Source organism: Somniosus microcephalus, chromosome 8, assembly GCF_052327205.1.
Source record: "Somniosus microcephalus isolate GS21.2 chromosome 8, FLI_Smic_1.0, whole genome shotgun sequence".
NCBI classification, from domain to species: Eukaryota; Metazoa; Chordata; class Chondrichthyes; order Squaliformes; family Somniosidae; genus Somniosus; species Somniosus microcephalus.
This window is the reverse complement of record NC_140994.1, coordinates 194,972,160-194,989,999: the sequence shown is the minus strand read 5'-3', so window position 1 is coordinate 194,989,999 and position 17,840 is coordinate 194,972,160. Positions and strand designations below refer to the sequence as shown.

The 17,840-nt window shown below is 47.9% G+C and overlaps 1 protein-coding gene across 5 annotated transcripts in view; it reads right to left on the bottom strand.

Moving 5' to 3' along the window:
* The window catches only part of rufy1 (RUN and FYVE domain containing 1), a 67,372-nt gene extending 57,425 nt beyond the window's left edge, over window positions 1-9,947 (bottom strand). For 2 of the 5 annotated variants that reach the window (XM_085995487.1, XM_085995489.1), the window contains exons 1-4: window positions 9,581-9,946; window positions 5,293-5,466; window positions 5,091-5,208; window positions 4,911-5,012 (exon numbers count right to left, since the gene is read on the bottom strand). In XM_085995487.1, the coding sequence (XP_085851613.1) occupies window positions 4,911-5,012; window positions 5,091-5,208; window positions 5,293-5,466; window positions 9,581-9,815 (629 nt within the window). In that variant the 5' untranslated portion in view covers window positions 9,816-9,946. Of the gene's footprint in view, window positions 1-4,910; window positions 5,013-5,090; window positions 5,209-5,292; window positions 5,467-9,580 lie in introns of all 5 variants that reach the window. The other 3 variants (XM_085995485.1, XM_085995486.1, XM_085995490.1) reach the window with 2 other exon arrangements.
* Window positions 9,948-17,840: the final 7,893 nt, after the last annotated feature.

The window sequence follows — 17,840 nt, the reverse complement described above, 5'->3', positions numbered from 1 at the left end:
TTTAAGACCAACATCAGGTTAAGAACTGATGTTTCAATATCAAAGAATTTTAAAATTCTAAATTTCAAAAAAATTGAAGTCCATGTCATCCTTCACATAGCTAACAAAAACAATGAATGGTCTCAGGTTTCCAAAGATACTGTATCAGTATAACATTATAGCATATGACATTATCAATGGAACCAAACCTGATGTGTGACAACCCAACAGCACCCTGCATAAATCCCATCTATTCCTCTTCCAAAATAATCAGTGATATCAGCAGCACAGGGCCCATCAGAACAAGCATGAAGGACTATCGAACAGTATGAGCGATCACTAATGGCAAACATATATTTTTAATTCTAAAACTAAAACACTGAATTGGAAAGAATGCACAGGTGGTGTTTGAAAGGCTGCTGATTGCTTCTCCATTTTAGTATTTTCTCCATTTTAGTATTTTCTCCACAAAACAGACTGACACGAGGCAGAGACAGAAATGAAAGCTAATATTGGAGGAAAAAGGGAAAAATTTGAAGTTCACCAAGCTCCAAATATTAAAAGCCATAACAAAAAGCAGTTAGGCCGAAGAGAACCATGCAGCACACACGTGATGCACACTGGAGCCACTTTCCACCCACCCCACACCTAACATCTTGTCGGACCACCTTGTTCAGCGCCTCCATTCCCCTCACCCTGGGGCCAATTATCCCCTCACCCTCTAACCCTGCTTGAAGAGAATGTTGCACTTAGTCTTGGCTCTCCATGTGAAATGCCATGGGAGATCAACTAGCATTCTTAAATGTTAGTTTCAAATGTACAACTAGTTTGCATTTGTTCAATTATAACCGTTAACAAAATTGAGGAACTAGAGTCGCTAATTAAAACAGAAAAGCAAGACATATATACACAAATAAACATGGCTGCATCTGGGTTAAGATTGGCAATTAAATATAGACCAGTATAAAATTTTCAGGAGGGGGAGGGGAGAGTAGTGGTTTTAATTAGACAACAAAGCACTGGAGCATAAGGATTTAAATAGTGAAATAGTACAAACAAAATCCCTTTGCATTGATCTGATGAGCACCACTATTGGAAGCAGACTGCCCAACAGTGGAAAGGTAAAGAAGGATGAACGATATAGATAAATTAGAGCAATGGGTAATAACAATAGTTCTAAATGTAGGAGATTTTAATTATCCAAAAAGGAGAGAGAAAATAATCACAATAAAAAGGAAAGTTTTCCCTCAGGTCAACATGCTGCTGCTCCACAAGGAAAGCACTACAGGACCTGGTTCTGGGTAATGAAATGAAGAAAGTAGCAGTAGCCACAATTAAATACCAAGAATTTAAAAAAAAAAGGGGGGAAAAAAATTAAGTAAATGACAGTGAAGTGAAATAAAATACCTTGTCTAGATTAAAGGAAAAAATTGATACAGAACCATAGATCAGAACTAGAAGGTGGAAAAGGAGGAGTCAAGGCATATTCTATTAAGAAAATACAGTGGGAGTGCAACGGTTGAAGTTCTATGGGTGCATTGGGAAACAATCAGATTTGAAAAAAAATATTTTGCACTTACAGGGAAAATAGAAACAAAGGCTAGTAAATCCCAAGAGGACATCGGAAGGGGCCGTACAATGTAGTGTACCTAACTTCTAAAAAGCAACTGAAAAAAGTTTTGCACAAAAACCTACTACAGGAAACTTTGGTTTATCCGGAGGTTAACTGTCCGGCATGCTCGATCCACTGGCAAAATTCAGGAGTCGGTTCAGTAAGTTTTTTTCTTTTCGTTGCTTTTTTTTCCCCCCCCCACCAGTCAGGCTCTGCAAGGTCTAGTTAAAGCTGTTGCTTAGCTACAGAGACGCTTGCAAGCTACGGCCGACTGTTTAGAAGCTGTGCAGGGTTTGTGGCTAGGTACAGAGCTCAAAAGCTCTATGTTTTAACATTAGCGCTGGTTTGTCCAGCAGTTTTGGTGGGACGGCAACAGCTCGGTCCCGGATATCAAAGTTTCCTGTAGTTAAATTTAGTGTGTTAGGAGCCGAGTAAACCATTGAAACGCAGACGGGTAGAGAACAACAGGTATGTGCGAGAGAATTTATGGTGGGGAGAAAGTGCTGAATGGGGCATCCCAGGGACTGTATTGGTCCGCTGTTTTAATTTAGAAAAACTACTTGCATTCAGAAACTCAATTTGCACATTGTAATTTGATGATATCTGGAAGCACAACCAAAGCAGAATTCTGCAGAAGTAGTATGGGAAATATAGAATGAGCTGGACAAATTATTTTAGTGGGTAGAGTTATGGCAGATGAAACTTCATACTGCTGAGTATGACATACTATATACAGGAAGGAGAAAATGGGCAACACATGTACTCCATGAATGGTGTCATGTAAGCCAAGGATGAATTTTGCAGATCTAAGAGTTCTAGTAGGATGGATGCTAAACATCTCCAACCACTGCAGAGCAGCAATCAACAAACTATACAGCCAAAAGCATATATAGAGTACAAGTCAGAGGAAGCCGTGCTCAAACAGTATAATGCTCTGGTCAGACAGCAGAGTACTGTGTCTAGGGAGACATTAAAGCACTGGAGACAACTCAGAAAAACCACAAAGCTGATATTCAGTGTCAGGACTGGTTGTACAAGGAGACCCCTTTAGGGGTTTTCAGCATCAAAAAGGGGATGGTGATTTCATAGAGATAAAACACGGTACAGGAAACTTTGTTGTATCCGGCACCGAGCTGTTGCTGATCTATCAAAACTGCCAGACATACAAAGTTAATGTTGAAGCATAGAGGTTTTCATCTCCATATCTGACAACAAACACTGTTGCTTAGCAACAGCTTGTAAACAGTAAAATATCCCCATTTTTTTGGGCCCACGACCATTTTAAACGGGCTGCGCAGGCCATTCACAAATCTGCGCATGTGCATTGTTTTCTATTTAAAAGCCGGCTCTGTGGGACCTGCAGAGTGCCTTACAAGGAATGTTTTTTGGGGGGGGGGGGGGGGGGGGGGGGGAAAGAAAGAGACAGAAAGACAGAAGTTACTGGGTGGAGGAGGGGGATTGTAAGGCTGGAGATGACAAAAATAGGGAGGAGCAAGACCATGAAGGATTTAAACACAACGATGAAATTTTTAATTTGAGGCATTGGGAGACCAAGACCAAAGTAGGCCAACAAGGACAGGGTGATGCGAGTGGTACTTAGTGCAGGATTGGATATGGGCAGCAGAGTTTTGGATGAGCTGAAGTATACAGAGGGTGGAGGATGAGGCCTTCAGTCAATCACCAAGAGCCTTGAGAATTTAGAGTTTCCACCTGCCGAGAAGGTTAAGGGGTGACCTGAAAGAAGTCTTTAGAACAGTGAACGGTTATAAATAAGGTAAATAGTGATGTGGACCAATAAAGAACCCAAGACTGTAACAAAGGGCACAGATTTAATGATAAAAACAATTGGATAACATTTCTGGAGGGTGGTTAAAATGTAGAAATTTCTGCCACAAGCTGTTGAAACAAAACAACTTGTATTTATACAGCGCCTCAAGTCGCTTCACAGGAGTATTAAGACAAATAATTTGACACCAAGCCACACAAGGAGAAATTGGGGCAGGTGACCAAAAGCTTGGTCTAAAAGGTAGGTTTTAAGAAGGGTCTTAAAGGAGGAAAGAGATATAGAGGCGGAAAGGTTTAGGCAACAGAAGGCACGACCACCAATGATTGAGCGATTATAATCAAGGATGCTCAAGAGGGCAGAATTAGAGGAGCGCAGATATCTTTGGGGGGGGGGGGGGGGGGGCTGGAGGAGAGTACAGAGATAGGGAGGGGCAAGGCCATGGAGGGATTTGAAAACAAGGATGAGAATTTTGAAATCGAGGCGTTGCTTAACCGGGAGCCAATGTAGGTCAGCGAGCACAGGGTGATGGGTGAATGGGACTTGGTGCGAGTTAGGACACGGGCAGCCGAGTTTTGGATCACCTCAAGTATATGTAGGGTAGAACATGGGAGGCCAGCCAGGAGTGCGTTGGCATAGTCAAGTCTAGAGGTAACAAAGGCATGGATGAGGGTTTCAGCAGCGGATGGGCGGAGACGGGCGATGTTACTTAGGTGGAAATAGACGGTCTTAGTTATGCTGCAGATGTGTGGTCGGAAGCTCATTTCAGGGTCAAATATGACACCAAGGTTGCGAACAGATGTTAGGGACGGGGATGAAGTCAGTGGCTAGGGAACGGAGTTTGTGGCGGGGGCCAAAAACAATGGCTTCGGTCTTCGCAATATTTAATTGGAAAAAATTTCTGCTCATCCAGTACTGGATGTCGGACAAGCAGTCTGACAATTTAGAGACCATGGAGGGGTCGAGAGAAGTGGTAGTGAGTTAGAGTGGGGTGTCGTCAGCGTACATGTGGAAACTGACGCTGCGTTTTCAGATGATGTCACCAAGGGGCAGCATGTAGATGAGAAATAGGAGGGGGCCAAGGATAGATCCTTGGGGGACACCAGGGGCAACAATGAGGGAGCAGGAAGAGAAGTCATTGCAGGTGATTCTTTGGCTACGATTGGATAGATAAGAATGGAACTAGGCGAGTGCAGTCCCACCCAGTTGGACGAAGGTGGAGAGGTGTTGGAGAAGGAGATGGAGTGTCAACCGTGTCAAAGTCCATAAATTCTTTGAAAAAGCAATTCGTTACTTGAAAGAGGAATATTAAGGGGTATGATGAATGAGGAGTGTGGGATTAAGCCAAGTGGCTTATGGAAAGAAATCAGTGCAAATTTGATGGGAAAGTAACATTCTATGATTCCAATTCATTTTAACAACCAGTCAAGGTGTTCTAGCAATCATTCCACTCTACTAGTTTTTTGCCACAGTTACAGCTACTAACTCCATCCCAGCCAAAACATACATTTCATACAAAATAAAGCCAAATTTCACCTCAGCAGATCTTTTCGATCAATCAAGGCCTTCAAATAATCGGCTATTTTCTTTTGCATTAAAGCAAGATTAAGCCATGCTCTTCCTCTTCCTACTGTAGTTCTGCAAAGTAAAGATTAACATTTAATGCTTTCCATTCAAATAAAATACCATATCACACAAAAGAATTTACAAACTCACTTAAGCCCTGGCAGGTCTCGTACACTAGTTGCTATTTCAGCAGCCTCAGGACAAAGTTTCTCCACTAGCTCCAGAGGACCCCAAAATGACTTGTTTGGTCCAAGAAAAGTCTTCTTTACTGAGAGATTAAAATACAAAGTTGTCAGTCTTATGACATTTTGCTGATTGAAGCACAGCCCATTAAAAAAAAAACATACTGTACCTTTCAGTCCATGTTTGAGACACTGCTCCATTACCACAAAGAACTGCTGAAGAGGAGGGTAGTCTGCATCCAAAGTTCTTCCCAGGCTTAATGCAGACTGAATAAGCACTTTAATACTAAGTTTCATCATATTCATGAGGTTGACGTGCTCATTTTTCACATGCTCATTAACATCTATAAATAAAAAATTAACTGATTAGAAATGGCAGATAATTAGTATTTTGTTATAATAAAAGCATAATTATCTCAACATCGTGATGAAATGATCACATTTATACCATGTTAAAGTATTACATATTGCTGGTAAAACCACCTTAAAACAGGTCAACCTCACTTTCGTTCAACTGTCAGGCCTAGTTCTTTCTAATTTTATAATCTGCCATGCCCCATCCTTGAAAGACACAGTAATCCTCCTCCAGCTTGCACTGCCATTCTCCTTGCTGAGGCAGTTAATTTCTCTTTCTCGACTTGCCAGGTTAACCAGTTTCTCTGACTCTCACACTGAATATATACAGCTGTTGTCATCTATTAAGGGCCATCTTTCCACAGCAGCGTTTCATAGAAACATGGTGTGGAGATGCCGGAGTTGGACTGGGGTGGACAAATGTAAGAAGTCACACAACACCAGGTTATAGTCCAACAGCTTTATTTGAAACCACAAGCTTTCGGAGCACTGCTCCTTCTTCAGGTAAAGTGGAGAAATGCATAAAGACACAGCTTATATAGTCAGAGAATCATGTCAGATGTTTACAGGTAACCTTTCCAACTGCCATTTATCACACCTCGGCAGAGAGATAATCACAGCAGTCAAAAGGTGTGAATGGTGTCCAAACAGGTCAGTCAGGGAAACATTACATCAAAGAACAATGAGGTGGGGTCACAAGGGGTCAAATAGAAACAGTGGTAAAGACCAACAGTAATGCCAAGTCTCAATTTAATCACGACACGTGTGATTTTTAATGAACATGCTCCCCAACTCACTATTCTACTCAGGAAAGGTCATGATTTTTTGCTTTGATTGGCTGCTGGGGACACGATGGTGGGGTCCTCAATGGGCGACAGGTTGTGTCACCTTCTGAGAAGCACCATGTGCAACGCCAGGCCCGGCCCCCCTGCAACTCAATTATTAACAAATAAGTTAGTGTTTATTCAGATGGATGAAAGCAATTATTGCCTTGGATGCTCTAGAATTCCTACCCTCTCAAATTAGAAATTTGACTCAATTTCCTCAGTAATGGAAATGGGCACTGGAGATAACAAATTTGCAATTTCATACCAACAGATTCCCTGCTCACTTGTACAATCAACATTCAATCAGCTTGCAAGTTGCCTTATTTAACTTCAAAAATCATTGAGATGAAAATTTAAATGTTTCAATTTTTTTCATCCCAGCCCAAGTGGAATCATTAAAATTTGGTAGCGAAATCATAGTCATAGAGTTATACAGCACAGAGAGGGGCCCTTCGGCCCATCGCCACCCTCCACCATCTTGGTGTGCAAAGCATAATGATAACCGGTAGGATTTTCTAAGTTTTTTGTAAAGATATTTCAGATGCAGTAATAGAGTTTTTGTAAGAGCGGTGACCTGTTGGAGATTAAATAAAGCCACTAATGAGGTTTATAAACCAAAAAAATAGCAACTCATGAATTCTTACCAAATTTCAGGATTTTTGGGACAGTTGAGGGGGGGGGGGGGGGGGGGATGCGGTTGGTATTACTGCATGAAAAACCCCAGTGTGTCTCACTCACACACTTACAAACACCTTAAAGTGAACACCATCTCACCTGTGGAAAGAGGGTAGTAACTGGGCTTAAAAAAAAGTGTATATTTAACATTACAGACACAGCAGTTAAAGTAACATTACCTCAGTTACCTGTAATTTATAAAATCCACATGCTTGATTTTCTGCAAATCATTGAAACTGGCACCTACCCGACAATGTGGAAAACTGCCCAGGTACAGGAAACTGGTTTATCCGGAGGTTATATGTCCGGAATACTCGATCTAACGGCAAAAATCAGGAGCCGTTTTCTGTATTTTTTAGTTCTCGTTGCTTTTCTCCCCCCCCCCACCCCCAAGTCAAGCGCTGCAAGGTCTGTAGCTATAGCAACAGCTTCAGCTACAGACGCTTGCAGCTGCAGCCGACTATTTTGTGTTTTGAAGCTGTTGCTAAGCAACAGGGTTTGTTGATTCAAACGGAGCTTCTCAGTTCCGTATGTTTAAACATTAACTCTGGTATGTCCGGCACTTTTGATGTTACAGCACCAGCTCGATCCCGTCAGTGCCGGATATCAGAAAGTTTCCTGTATATCCTGTCCACAAAAGGCAGGACAAATCCAATCCAGCCAATTACCACCCCATCAGCCTACTCTCAATCATCAAAGTGATGGAAGGTGTCATCGACAGTGCTATCAAGTGTACTCACCAATAACCTGCTTATCGACGCTCAGTTTGGGTTCCGCCAGGACCACTCAGCTCCAGACCTCATTATAGCCTTGGTCCAAACATAGACAAAAGAATTCTTGAGGCGAGGGGAGAGTGACTGCCCTTGGACATCAAGGCAGCATTTGACCGAGTGTGGCATTAAGTAGCCCTTGTAAAATTGAAGTTAATGGGAATCAGAGGGAAAACTCTCCACTGGCTGGAGTCATACCTTGCACAAAAGGAAGATGGTTGTGGTTGGTGGAGGCCAATCATCTCAGCTCCAGGACATCACTGCAGGAGTTCCTCAGAGCAGGGTCCTAGGCTTAACCATCTTCAGCTGCTTCATCAATGACTTTCCCAGCACAAGGTCAGAAGTGGGATGTTCGCCGAGAAGTGCAGCGTTCAGTTCCATTTGCAACTCCTTGGATAATGAAGTAGTCCATGCCCGCATGCAGCAAGACCTGGACGATATTCAGGCTTGGGCTGATAAGTGGCAAGTAACATTCATGCCACACAAGTACCAGGCAATGACTATCTCCAACGAGAGAGTGAGTCTAACCACCGCCCCGGACATTAAATGGGAGTACAGTTGCCGAATCCCCCACCATCAACATCCTTTGGGGGGGGGGGGGGGGGGGGGGGGGGGGGGTCACCATTAACCAGAAACTTAAATGGACCAGCCACATAAATACTGTGGCTACAAGAGGTCAGAGGCTGGGTATTCTTGCAGGGAGTGTCTCACCTTTTGACTCCACAAAGCCTTCCCACCATCTACAAGGCACAAGTCAGGAGTGTGATGAAATAGTCTCCACTTGCCTGGATGAGTGCAGCACCAACAACACTCAAGAAGCTCGACACCATCCAGGACAAAGCATTGGCACCCCATCCACCACCTTAAACATTCACTCCCTCCACCACCAGTACACCATAGCTGCAGTGTGTACCATCTACAAGATACACTGCAGCAACTCCCCAAGGCTTTGACAGCATCTCCCAAACCCACAACTTCTATCGCCTTGAAGGACAAGGACAGCAGGTACATGGGAACACCACCACCACCACCACCTCCACCTCCACCTCCACCTCCAAGTCGTACATCACCCTGACTTGGAAATATATTGCTGTTCCTTCACAAATCACTGGGTCAAAGTCCTAGTACTCCCTCCCCAACAGCACTATGGGAGTACCTTCACCACATGGACTGCAGCAGTATAAGGCAGCAGCTCACCACCACCTTATAAAGGGCAATTAGGGATGGGTAATAAATGCTGCCCTTAACAACGCCCACATCCCATGAACGAATAAAAAATAATCAGTCAATAATTTTACCTACAAAAATCAGCAAATAGACTTTCCCTTTTGCTTTGCAGCCAGTTCATTTCAACGACATTGCCTTCTCATCCAATTAAAGATGAAATGCGACTGTACATTTTGCCTGAGCTCCGTGGGGAGATGGGAGATTGAAAAGATACAAGTACACAACTTTGTAAGTAAATAGCAATGAATTTAGACCACAGATTCTGTACTAAAATGACCGCAAATAATTAGATGCATCCATCCCTAAATTAAATTCAATTACTAAAGTTAATTGCATGATGATTCGCACCCACAACTAAAATAAAAGACTAAACAATAAAAGGTTCTGAACAGCTAAATAATTTTAAACCGACTAAAGCCTGAATGATGAAACTTATTTTCAGAAGCAGCTGCCCGAGGGCAGCCTAGACTGCCAGCCAGCCCTGGACACGCTTGGTCCCCCGGTTGGACAACTCCACAGCAGCTGGGATGGGGGCTGCTGACCTACACAGACCACCCTTCCCCTGCTCCCCCGCCCCGGCCGCCGGCGCCCAACTCGAGCCCTACTTTTGTTGATGATGTTGTCGCCGCTCGCCTTGGCCGCGAAGGCTGCTGACTTCAAAGCACTTCCGTAGTTCGTCGACAGCGTTTCCGACGCTTTCCTGGCCAGCGACAGAATTGGGGTCGACCAGCCGCCGGCCTCCTCCGCGCCCCTGCCGTTTGTGGCCAACAACGAGGGCGCCTCCGGCTCCAAGTCCGTCTCGCCCGCGGCGCCGCTCAAATCCTCGGCTCCGTCCGCCATCTTCACTCGTGACGCAGGCCCGCGCAATCACTCCCCGAGCGAGCGAGTGTCGCGGAGCCCGGAGAAATTCACCAGCCGGCAAAGGTGCGCAGGCGCAAGAGGCAAATCCCGGCAGGTCGCCGCAAATACCTCAGAGCCTTTGGTAGTGCAGGGCCAACTGGTTTTTAAAGGATTTCTGGGTTTTCAGCTCCACTATATCTGGATGCCTATTCCACATATTGATCACACTTCCCTGAAGACGAAATAATTGATATCAGTTCTAAAATTAATTTGCTAGTTTGAAAGAATCCCCTTTGTCCTACTATTGCACTTTAGTTCAAAGTAATTTTGCAGATTTACCTTTTCAAAACCTTTAAATATCTTGTATAAATCTCTATGATAAACGCAGATGCCTCATTCCCACACTGAAAAGCCCAAGGCCTAGAAATTCGGTTGGTAGTGCCAGCGATTAGCGCCTAAAGAGCCAGAGAATTGGGGCGTTACCCAATGTTCGGGCGGGCACAATGAAGATAGCGACACCTCCCATATTGACTATACATTTACCGCCTGCGCTAAGTGTTAGCGCGCGCCCACGTGCGCAGGCAGATCATGACGTCATTTCAGTGTGCAACGCCTTTTAGACGCCCCTGACCGGATATTCGGTGGCGCCCGGAACCTTTGCGCCTAGCGCTGTTAATGACAGTTCGATGGAACGTTACCAGGCCCTTCTCGTAGTCGGGGGGCGCTATTTAAAGGGGACAGCTCTTGTATAAAAGCTGCAGCCACTTGGCCTGTTCATTGTAATCGTTGCTGGAGAGAGTTGGTGAGTTACTGTGGAGCAGATTTTTTGGAATTTAGCCTTAGAATACTTGGGACCTTCAAACCTGTCCGGAGCAGTTGGAGCGCTACACCTAACAGCGTTTTGACCGACTGGCATCGGAATGGGAGCTGCTCTGGAGGGCCACATCCTCATGGCCGGACACTGTGAAGGGGCAGAGTGACGGCGGGAGAGAGGGCCGGGATTGGCCAGAAGGAGGAGGAGCAATGGAGGTCGGCCAATCCGAGGGTACGCTGCGAGGGTATTCAGGCAGCAGGTGTCATACCTTGCAATGTCGGAGGAGCAGTGTGTGCGAAGGCTCCGATTCGGGAAGTAGGTTGTAACTGAGCTGTGCCACCTGCTTGCTCAGGATCTGCAGCCGCATCTACGGTGCAGGACCTCTCTGTCGGTGTCCGTTAAAGTGACTGTTGCCCTCAATTTCTATGCCACCAGATCCTTTCAGTCAGCCACTGGGGACATTGCGAATATCTCTCAGTTTGCAGTCCATTGTTGCATCCGGCAAGTTACAGCTGCCCTTTATAGATGAAGGCGTCAATTCATCACCTTCCCTCTGAGCCTGGAGAAGCAGGCGGAGCGCGCGCAGGGCTTCGCTGCTATTGCGGACTTCCCCATGGTGCAGGGGGCGATTGATTGCACACACGTGGCTTTGCGGGCGCCATTACTGAATCCTGAGGACTTCTGCAACCGCAAGGGGTTCCACTCCCTCAATGTGCAGCTGGTCTGTGACCACCGCCAAATGATCATGGCAGTCAACGCCCAATTCCCAGGGAGCAGCCACAATGCCTTCATCCTGCGGCAGACCTCAGTTTGTGACCTTTTTGAGGGGCCGGCTCGCCCACGAGGCTGGCTTCTTGGGGACAAGGGCTATCCTCTCTGCCCATGGCTCATGACACCACTCCGTTTGGCCGCCGCCCCAGCAGAAGAGCTGTACAACAGCAGCCATCAGGCGACCAGGAACACTGTAGAGCACACTATTGGTGTGCTCAAACAGCGTTTCTGCTGTCTGGACCATTCTGGGGGAGCCCTGCAGTACTCGCCGGAGCAAGTGGGTCACATCGTCGTCGGCTGCATGCTCCACAACTTGGCGATTCGACACACCCAGCCAATGCCAGCTGTCCCTCAAGGTCCAGCAGAGCAGGCGGACGAGGAGGAGGAGGACGAGCAGGCGGACGAGGAGGAGGAGGAGCATGAGGACGAGGAGGAGGAGGAAGATGGGAGGGCTCCTGAAAGTGGAAGGGCCATCCGTCAGAGGCTCATCAGGACTCGGTTCAAGGCCCCTCTGGCGGAATGATGGGTGTCATTCGTCCTGCGCACTTCGGATGTTTGAAAGGCTCTGAAGGCCAGCATGACTGTAAATAGTAACGTGTACCATTGCAAATTAAAACTTTTCTTTATTGTCACAAAAGTCCTTCCTTCCAGCATAACAACGTCATGTCAACAGAAACCATAACTAACAAAATAACAGTTAACTCTTCGGCAAAGCCGCAAAACTAAACAAACCATTTCCAACAATCACAACAGGTGAGGGAGTCCTTGAATTTGGCCAAAGAAACGTCTCAGCACCTCCCTCTACTGCTGGCCCCTTGATGGAGAACGACTTCTCTTTCGCGGTCGGCCCCTTCCCTCCCTGCTGCTCCTACGTAATTGAACCCCAGTGGCGGGGTCAAGGCTGGGGGATGCCTGCTGACTATGTGGAAGCACAGAAGCCCCTGAGGGACGGCCTGGCCGACCTCTGGTCTTGGAGGGTGCGGACGCAGGCTGTTTGATCTGAGCATGGCTGGAAGCAGTGTGCCCTGCAGGTGGTGGCAGCTGCACTGCAGACGTACCAGCGGTGGCATAAGCAATGGTCACCTGCCGAGAGAGGACACCTGCACCATGGTCGGACGACACACTGGCTCTCTGAGGGGACCGGTTCGGCTCATCCGCCACAATCGCCTGCTCCACTGATTCCTGACCTTGTATGGTACTGGAAGGGCCCTGGGCGATCCTAGCTGATGCAGATAGGGTGGCTGCAGTGAGAGTTCGCGTTGCCTCAATCTGGGTGTGGACGAGGCCAGCAAGTGACTGCGTGGCAGCAGTGAGGACCTGTGTGGCAGGTGCCAGTGCTTCGGAGAAGCCCTGGACAGTTCTTTCCATTGCTTCGGACAAGGCCGGAGCAGTCCGTTCCACTGCCTCGGACAAGCCCTGGACAGACCTTTCCAGGGATTGTCCGAAGCTCTGAACAGTCCTTTCCATAGCAGCCTCGAAGCCCTGGACAGTCCTCTCCATTGCTGCCCCGAAGCCCTGGACAGTCCTCTCCATTGCTGCTCCAAAGTCCAACACACTCTTTGCCAGTGTTTCTATCGACTGAGGCATCCTCCCCACTGCAGCCATCAGCTCAGTGTGCCTGAGCCGGGCCTGGGTGCTCATTTCAGCCAGGCTACGCACCTCCTCTGCACTCTGTGCAGCAGTCATCACTCCCTGTCTTGCCCTCCGGGGAGCCGGTGGCCGAACTTGCCTACCCCCCTCGCGTTGCTGCATGCCGCTTGTTCCGGCAACTGGCTCATCAGCAGAGCACCCCCCCCTCCCCTCCAGGGAACTACTATCCCCAGTCTGCAGATGTGTAGGCTCCCCTGAGGTTGGAACGGATGCTCCAGCTTCCTCCTGATCCTCGCCTCCGGAGGCACTGGCACTGGCAGCTTCAGGGCGCAGATCCCGAGTTGGTGGCATCTGAAAGCAGGGAGGTGGAAGAGTGGCTTTAGCAAAAGGACAGGTTGGTGGCAAGGCTCTGACATGGCTGCACACTGAGAAAGCATGCTGGCGGGGGGACCAAGTGGAAGGAGACAGCTGAAAAAGGTGAGAGCCTTACCCTCGCTGTCGACAATGGGGTCGGCAGCTGCAGTGGTAACAGGACCACTCAGACGTCCTCCAAGAATCTGGTGCACTCTCTCCTCGAGATCCGTGAGAGTGACCACTTGTGGAGGTCCGCCACCGGTTCGACGCTGGTCCTTGCGGATCGTCGCCAGCTTGGACTGCAGGGGAAAGAAGGCGAAGTTCTGTTACATGATGCCCTGAGTGATCATCTCATGCCCCCCATGGTGCAAGAGCCCTTACATGATGCCTTGAGAGATCATCTCATGCCCCCCATGGTGCAAGAGCCCTTACATGATGCCTTGAGTCAAATGTCCATGTGTGTGCCCAGAAAGGGCCATGGGTGCTTGCTGACAGATGGCCATTGGGGCATCATGGCAACAGGGTGCGCGAAGTCAGGTGCAGATGGAGGGAATCAGAAGTTTGCATAAACAACACTCACCCTAACGACCCGAGTGAGGTCGTTGAATTTCTTCCTGCACTGAACAGGGCTCCTGGTCGCCATGCTGCTGGAGTTGACCCTCTGAGAAACATCCCTCCAAGCTCGGCGGTAATCCTTTTGATTCGGCCTCCTGCCATTGTCAGGATACAGAACATCTCGACGGCGCTCCACTGCGGACACCAACTCCTCCAAAGCCTCAGTGCTGAAGCGCTCTGCTCTCTGTCTCACCTTCTCCATCCTGACCAAGTTTTTTGCGCCAGAGAAGGGCGAGCGCCGATTCTGAGGCCTACAGGGCGATGAGTGTGGAAGCTGAGGCTGACTGACCCACCCCTTTAAGAACCGGCCGGCGCCTGGAAGTCTCGTGGTTATCGGTAATTGAGATCACCTGCGCTGCGCCCGTCCGCGCCGATATTGGGTAGCGCCAGAAGTTTTACGCCTTAGGAGGCCCGTGCAATGTCTGAATTCGCGCCACAATCCCCTTTGGGGGCGATAAGTTTCGTCTGGCTATAAACTTTGCGCAGCGCCAGTTCTAACGCCTCAAGCGGGGCTATACCCAATTTCTAGGCCCAAGTTTCTATAGTCCTCCCTCTTAATTCAAAGCTTTGACACTAAGACCCACAAATGACGACATGTTTTCAGTTGCTTTTATAGTTTTTAAGTTAGGGCGACTTGTTTTTCAGAACACCAAATTGAGGATGAAGCCTTTTCCATTGCTCTTCTGCGCCCCCGGCAAGTTTCCAAATGCGATTTGGCCTTTCCGTAATCCACTAGTCAACTCACCTGCCAGCTAATTTTAATATCTGTAAATGAGCCCGGTGGCACTGCAGCCCTGAATCCTGGCGTTATACTCAAAAAGCACGAGAGGTAAGTTAGAATGTAATTGTTGCCAGGATCAGCTGAGACAGTGAAGTGTTTTTGAGCCTAAAGACTGCTGAACGTTTGACTAGCAATTACTGCAGCTGGGAACTTCTGCCTGCACGCCATTAAACTTGTTTCTGACTGCTTCTGGGAGTGTGAGACCACTGGGAGATTTTGACACCCAGCTAGTCACATTGAGCGCTTCTCAGGAGCAGGTTTGACATTACATTATCATAAAGAGGAGCAGGAAAGAATGGAGGAAAAGGGAGTAAGACAGTATTTAAGGAGGATGCATGCCACCAGAGATTCGCCCCCACCCAAAGAATATACTGGCAACACAAGTCGTATGAGGACTTTAGCAAGAAGATGGCATTGGGCAAGTATGTGTCATCAAAGAGGCAGATGGGGAGTTGTGCCAGTACTGCATGAGGTCCTGCAGCCATAGTCATCTGTCTGCACTGCTCACTTTTCCTATTGCACTGGTGGATGGCAATTGCCATCACCAATTTAGAGGTAAGCATATGCCCCCTTCTTAAAGGGGCACAACCAATAAAGACTGTAACTTAACCAAATTTAAAAGGAAACTTAACAAATTAAATTAGAATTCTATTTCCTGGGGTGATGATGCATTCCAGTACCTCTGGCACCCACCGGTCGCAGAAGGCCTCAAGTGTGCTGGTGGACACCGCGTGCTCCATCTCCAGGGACACCCGGGCGCAAATGTAGCTGCAGAAGAGAGGCAGGCAGTCGGGCCGAACGACCCGCTCAACCGCCCGCTGCCTGGACCTGTTAATGGCCACCTTGGCCAGGCCCAGGAGCAGTCCTACAAGGTGGTCTCTCTCTGCACTGCTTTCTCTGTGGTTACAAGGGTGACAATTGCTCAGCTTTTTGACACCGGGTCTTTTCAGGCAGCCACGGGGATCACTGTAATATCAGCCAGAGTGCAGTAGAGGTATGCACTCATCACATGACTGATGCACTTTCCAAGCGGGCTGGGATCTTCATCACCTTTGGCATCACAGCAAGGTAGAAGCAAGACAGGGCCATCCAATTTTATGGAGTTGCTGGCTTTCTCAAGTTCCAGGGTGCAATAGATAGCATTCACATTGCTTTGTGGGCTCCTACAGTCAACTCTCTTGCCTTGCTCAACAGGAGGGGCTGCCACTCTGAATGTATGGATTGTACATAACAACATACAAAGGATCCTGCATGTCAGTGCGAGATTTGCTGGAAGTTATCACAATGCATTCATCCTTTGGAATTCAGGCCCTCCCTGATCCTTTCCTAGAAGAAAATCATGTCGATGCATGGCTTGTAAGTGACAAGGCCCTGCTTTCATGGATAATGACCCCACTAAGAATTGCCCGAACTGCAGCAAAAGAGTGCTACAATTAAACACATGCTTCTACCAGAGTGACCATACGCGGCAGTATGCACCAGCTTGTGTATCCCGCATAGTTGTAGCCCTGCATAACTTGGGAGTTCCAAAAGGGACAGGAATTGAATATTCCTGGGGAGGTGCTCTTAGTAGCTTTGGAAGCATAAATACATGGAGGAGAGCGTCACAATGCCCATCACTCAACAACAACAACAACAACTTGTATTTATATAGTGCCTTTTGACGTAATAAAACTCACTACGCACTTGGTTTGAGTATAAAGCAAGGCTTTAATCAACTTGTTTCAGAACATGGAGGTCTAGTTGTCCATCACTAGTTCCTGTCTTACAAAATGTCCCATGACAAGCTGGGCCCACGCCCGAGTATTTATACTCCTTGGATGGCGTCACCAGCTGGCCATCCAGCGTTATTTCATGAGTCGTTTCTTCATGATGATGAGATTTATAACATTCTTCCTGCCTAAGAGATTTGGAAGTCCGACGACTTCCTCCTAACGGATTAGGCGGACCACGAATAGCCGCAGTCTTTTAGATCTTTGTTTATGGCTGGAAGGCACGCCTCCCCGGACCGTGTCTTGGTTCCTGGGCCGCTTGATCCGTACTGGTGGATCGACAGGGCCCGTGTCGCCTTGATCGACCTGAGGGAGACTGGGGAGATCGTGACTCCGGGTGCGGGTCCCCACAGGCGCAGAGCTGGCTTCATCTTGTTTGATAGCCGGGGATTGACCGGCATCCTGGCTTCGGGTGCCCATCCCACGGGGAGCGCTCGGCTCCCTGAGTGGATCCGGTGGGGTAGCCGGCAGATCTCTTGATGTCCCAGGTAGGGCATCATCTTCAAAGGAGCACAGAGTGTCGGCATCATTACCATGGGACCCTCTATCAGTTGGGTCCATGGGACCGGTTGGACAGGGAGCTAGATCTCGGAGTGAAACGGTGGACTCCCGGCCATCAGGGTACTGCACGTGCACGTACGTGGGATTAACATCCGTTAGTTCCACCTCGTCGACGAGGGGATCGTTTTTGGAAGATCAGACGAATCTTCGGAGCAGCACGGGGCCGGGAGCTGCCAACCATGACGGTAGGGACGTCCCATGAGTGGAGCGACGCTGGAACCTGAAGAATCGCTCGTGAGGCATGACATTGGTGGACGTAGAAAGAAGAGACCTGATGGAATGCAACACGTCAAGGAACACAGTTTCCCACTGCTGGTCTGGTAGGTTGCGTGACCTCCGTGCAAGACGAACAGCGTTCCAAATGATAGCGTTGTATCTCTCAACCTGTCCGTTACCGATGGGATGGTACAGTGTCATTTTACTTGTGGTGATTCCCCGTTGGGAAAGATAACTTTTGAGTTTGCTTGACATGAAGGAGGGACCCCAATCAGAGTGGATGAAATTGGCCGTACCGCAAAGGGAAAAGACTTGATCGAGGCATTTGATCACTGTGAAAGTAAGCATATTGGGACAGGGGAAAGCAAAGGGAAAGCGTGAATATTCGTCCACCATAGTAAGTAAGTAGGTGTTTCGCGTTGAGGAAGGCAATGGCCCTTTAAAGTCAATGCTGAGTCGCTACATAGGCTGCATAGTATGTATGAGCGAGCCATCCGATGGACGGAAGAATTGTGGTTTTAATTCCGCACAAATTCTACAGGAGGAGCATG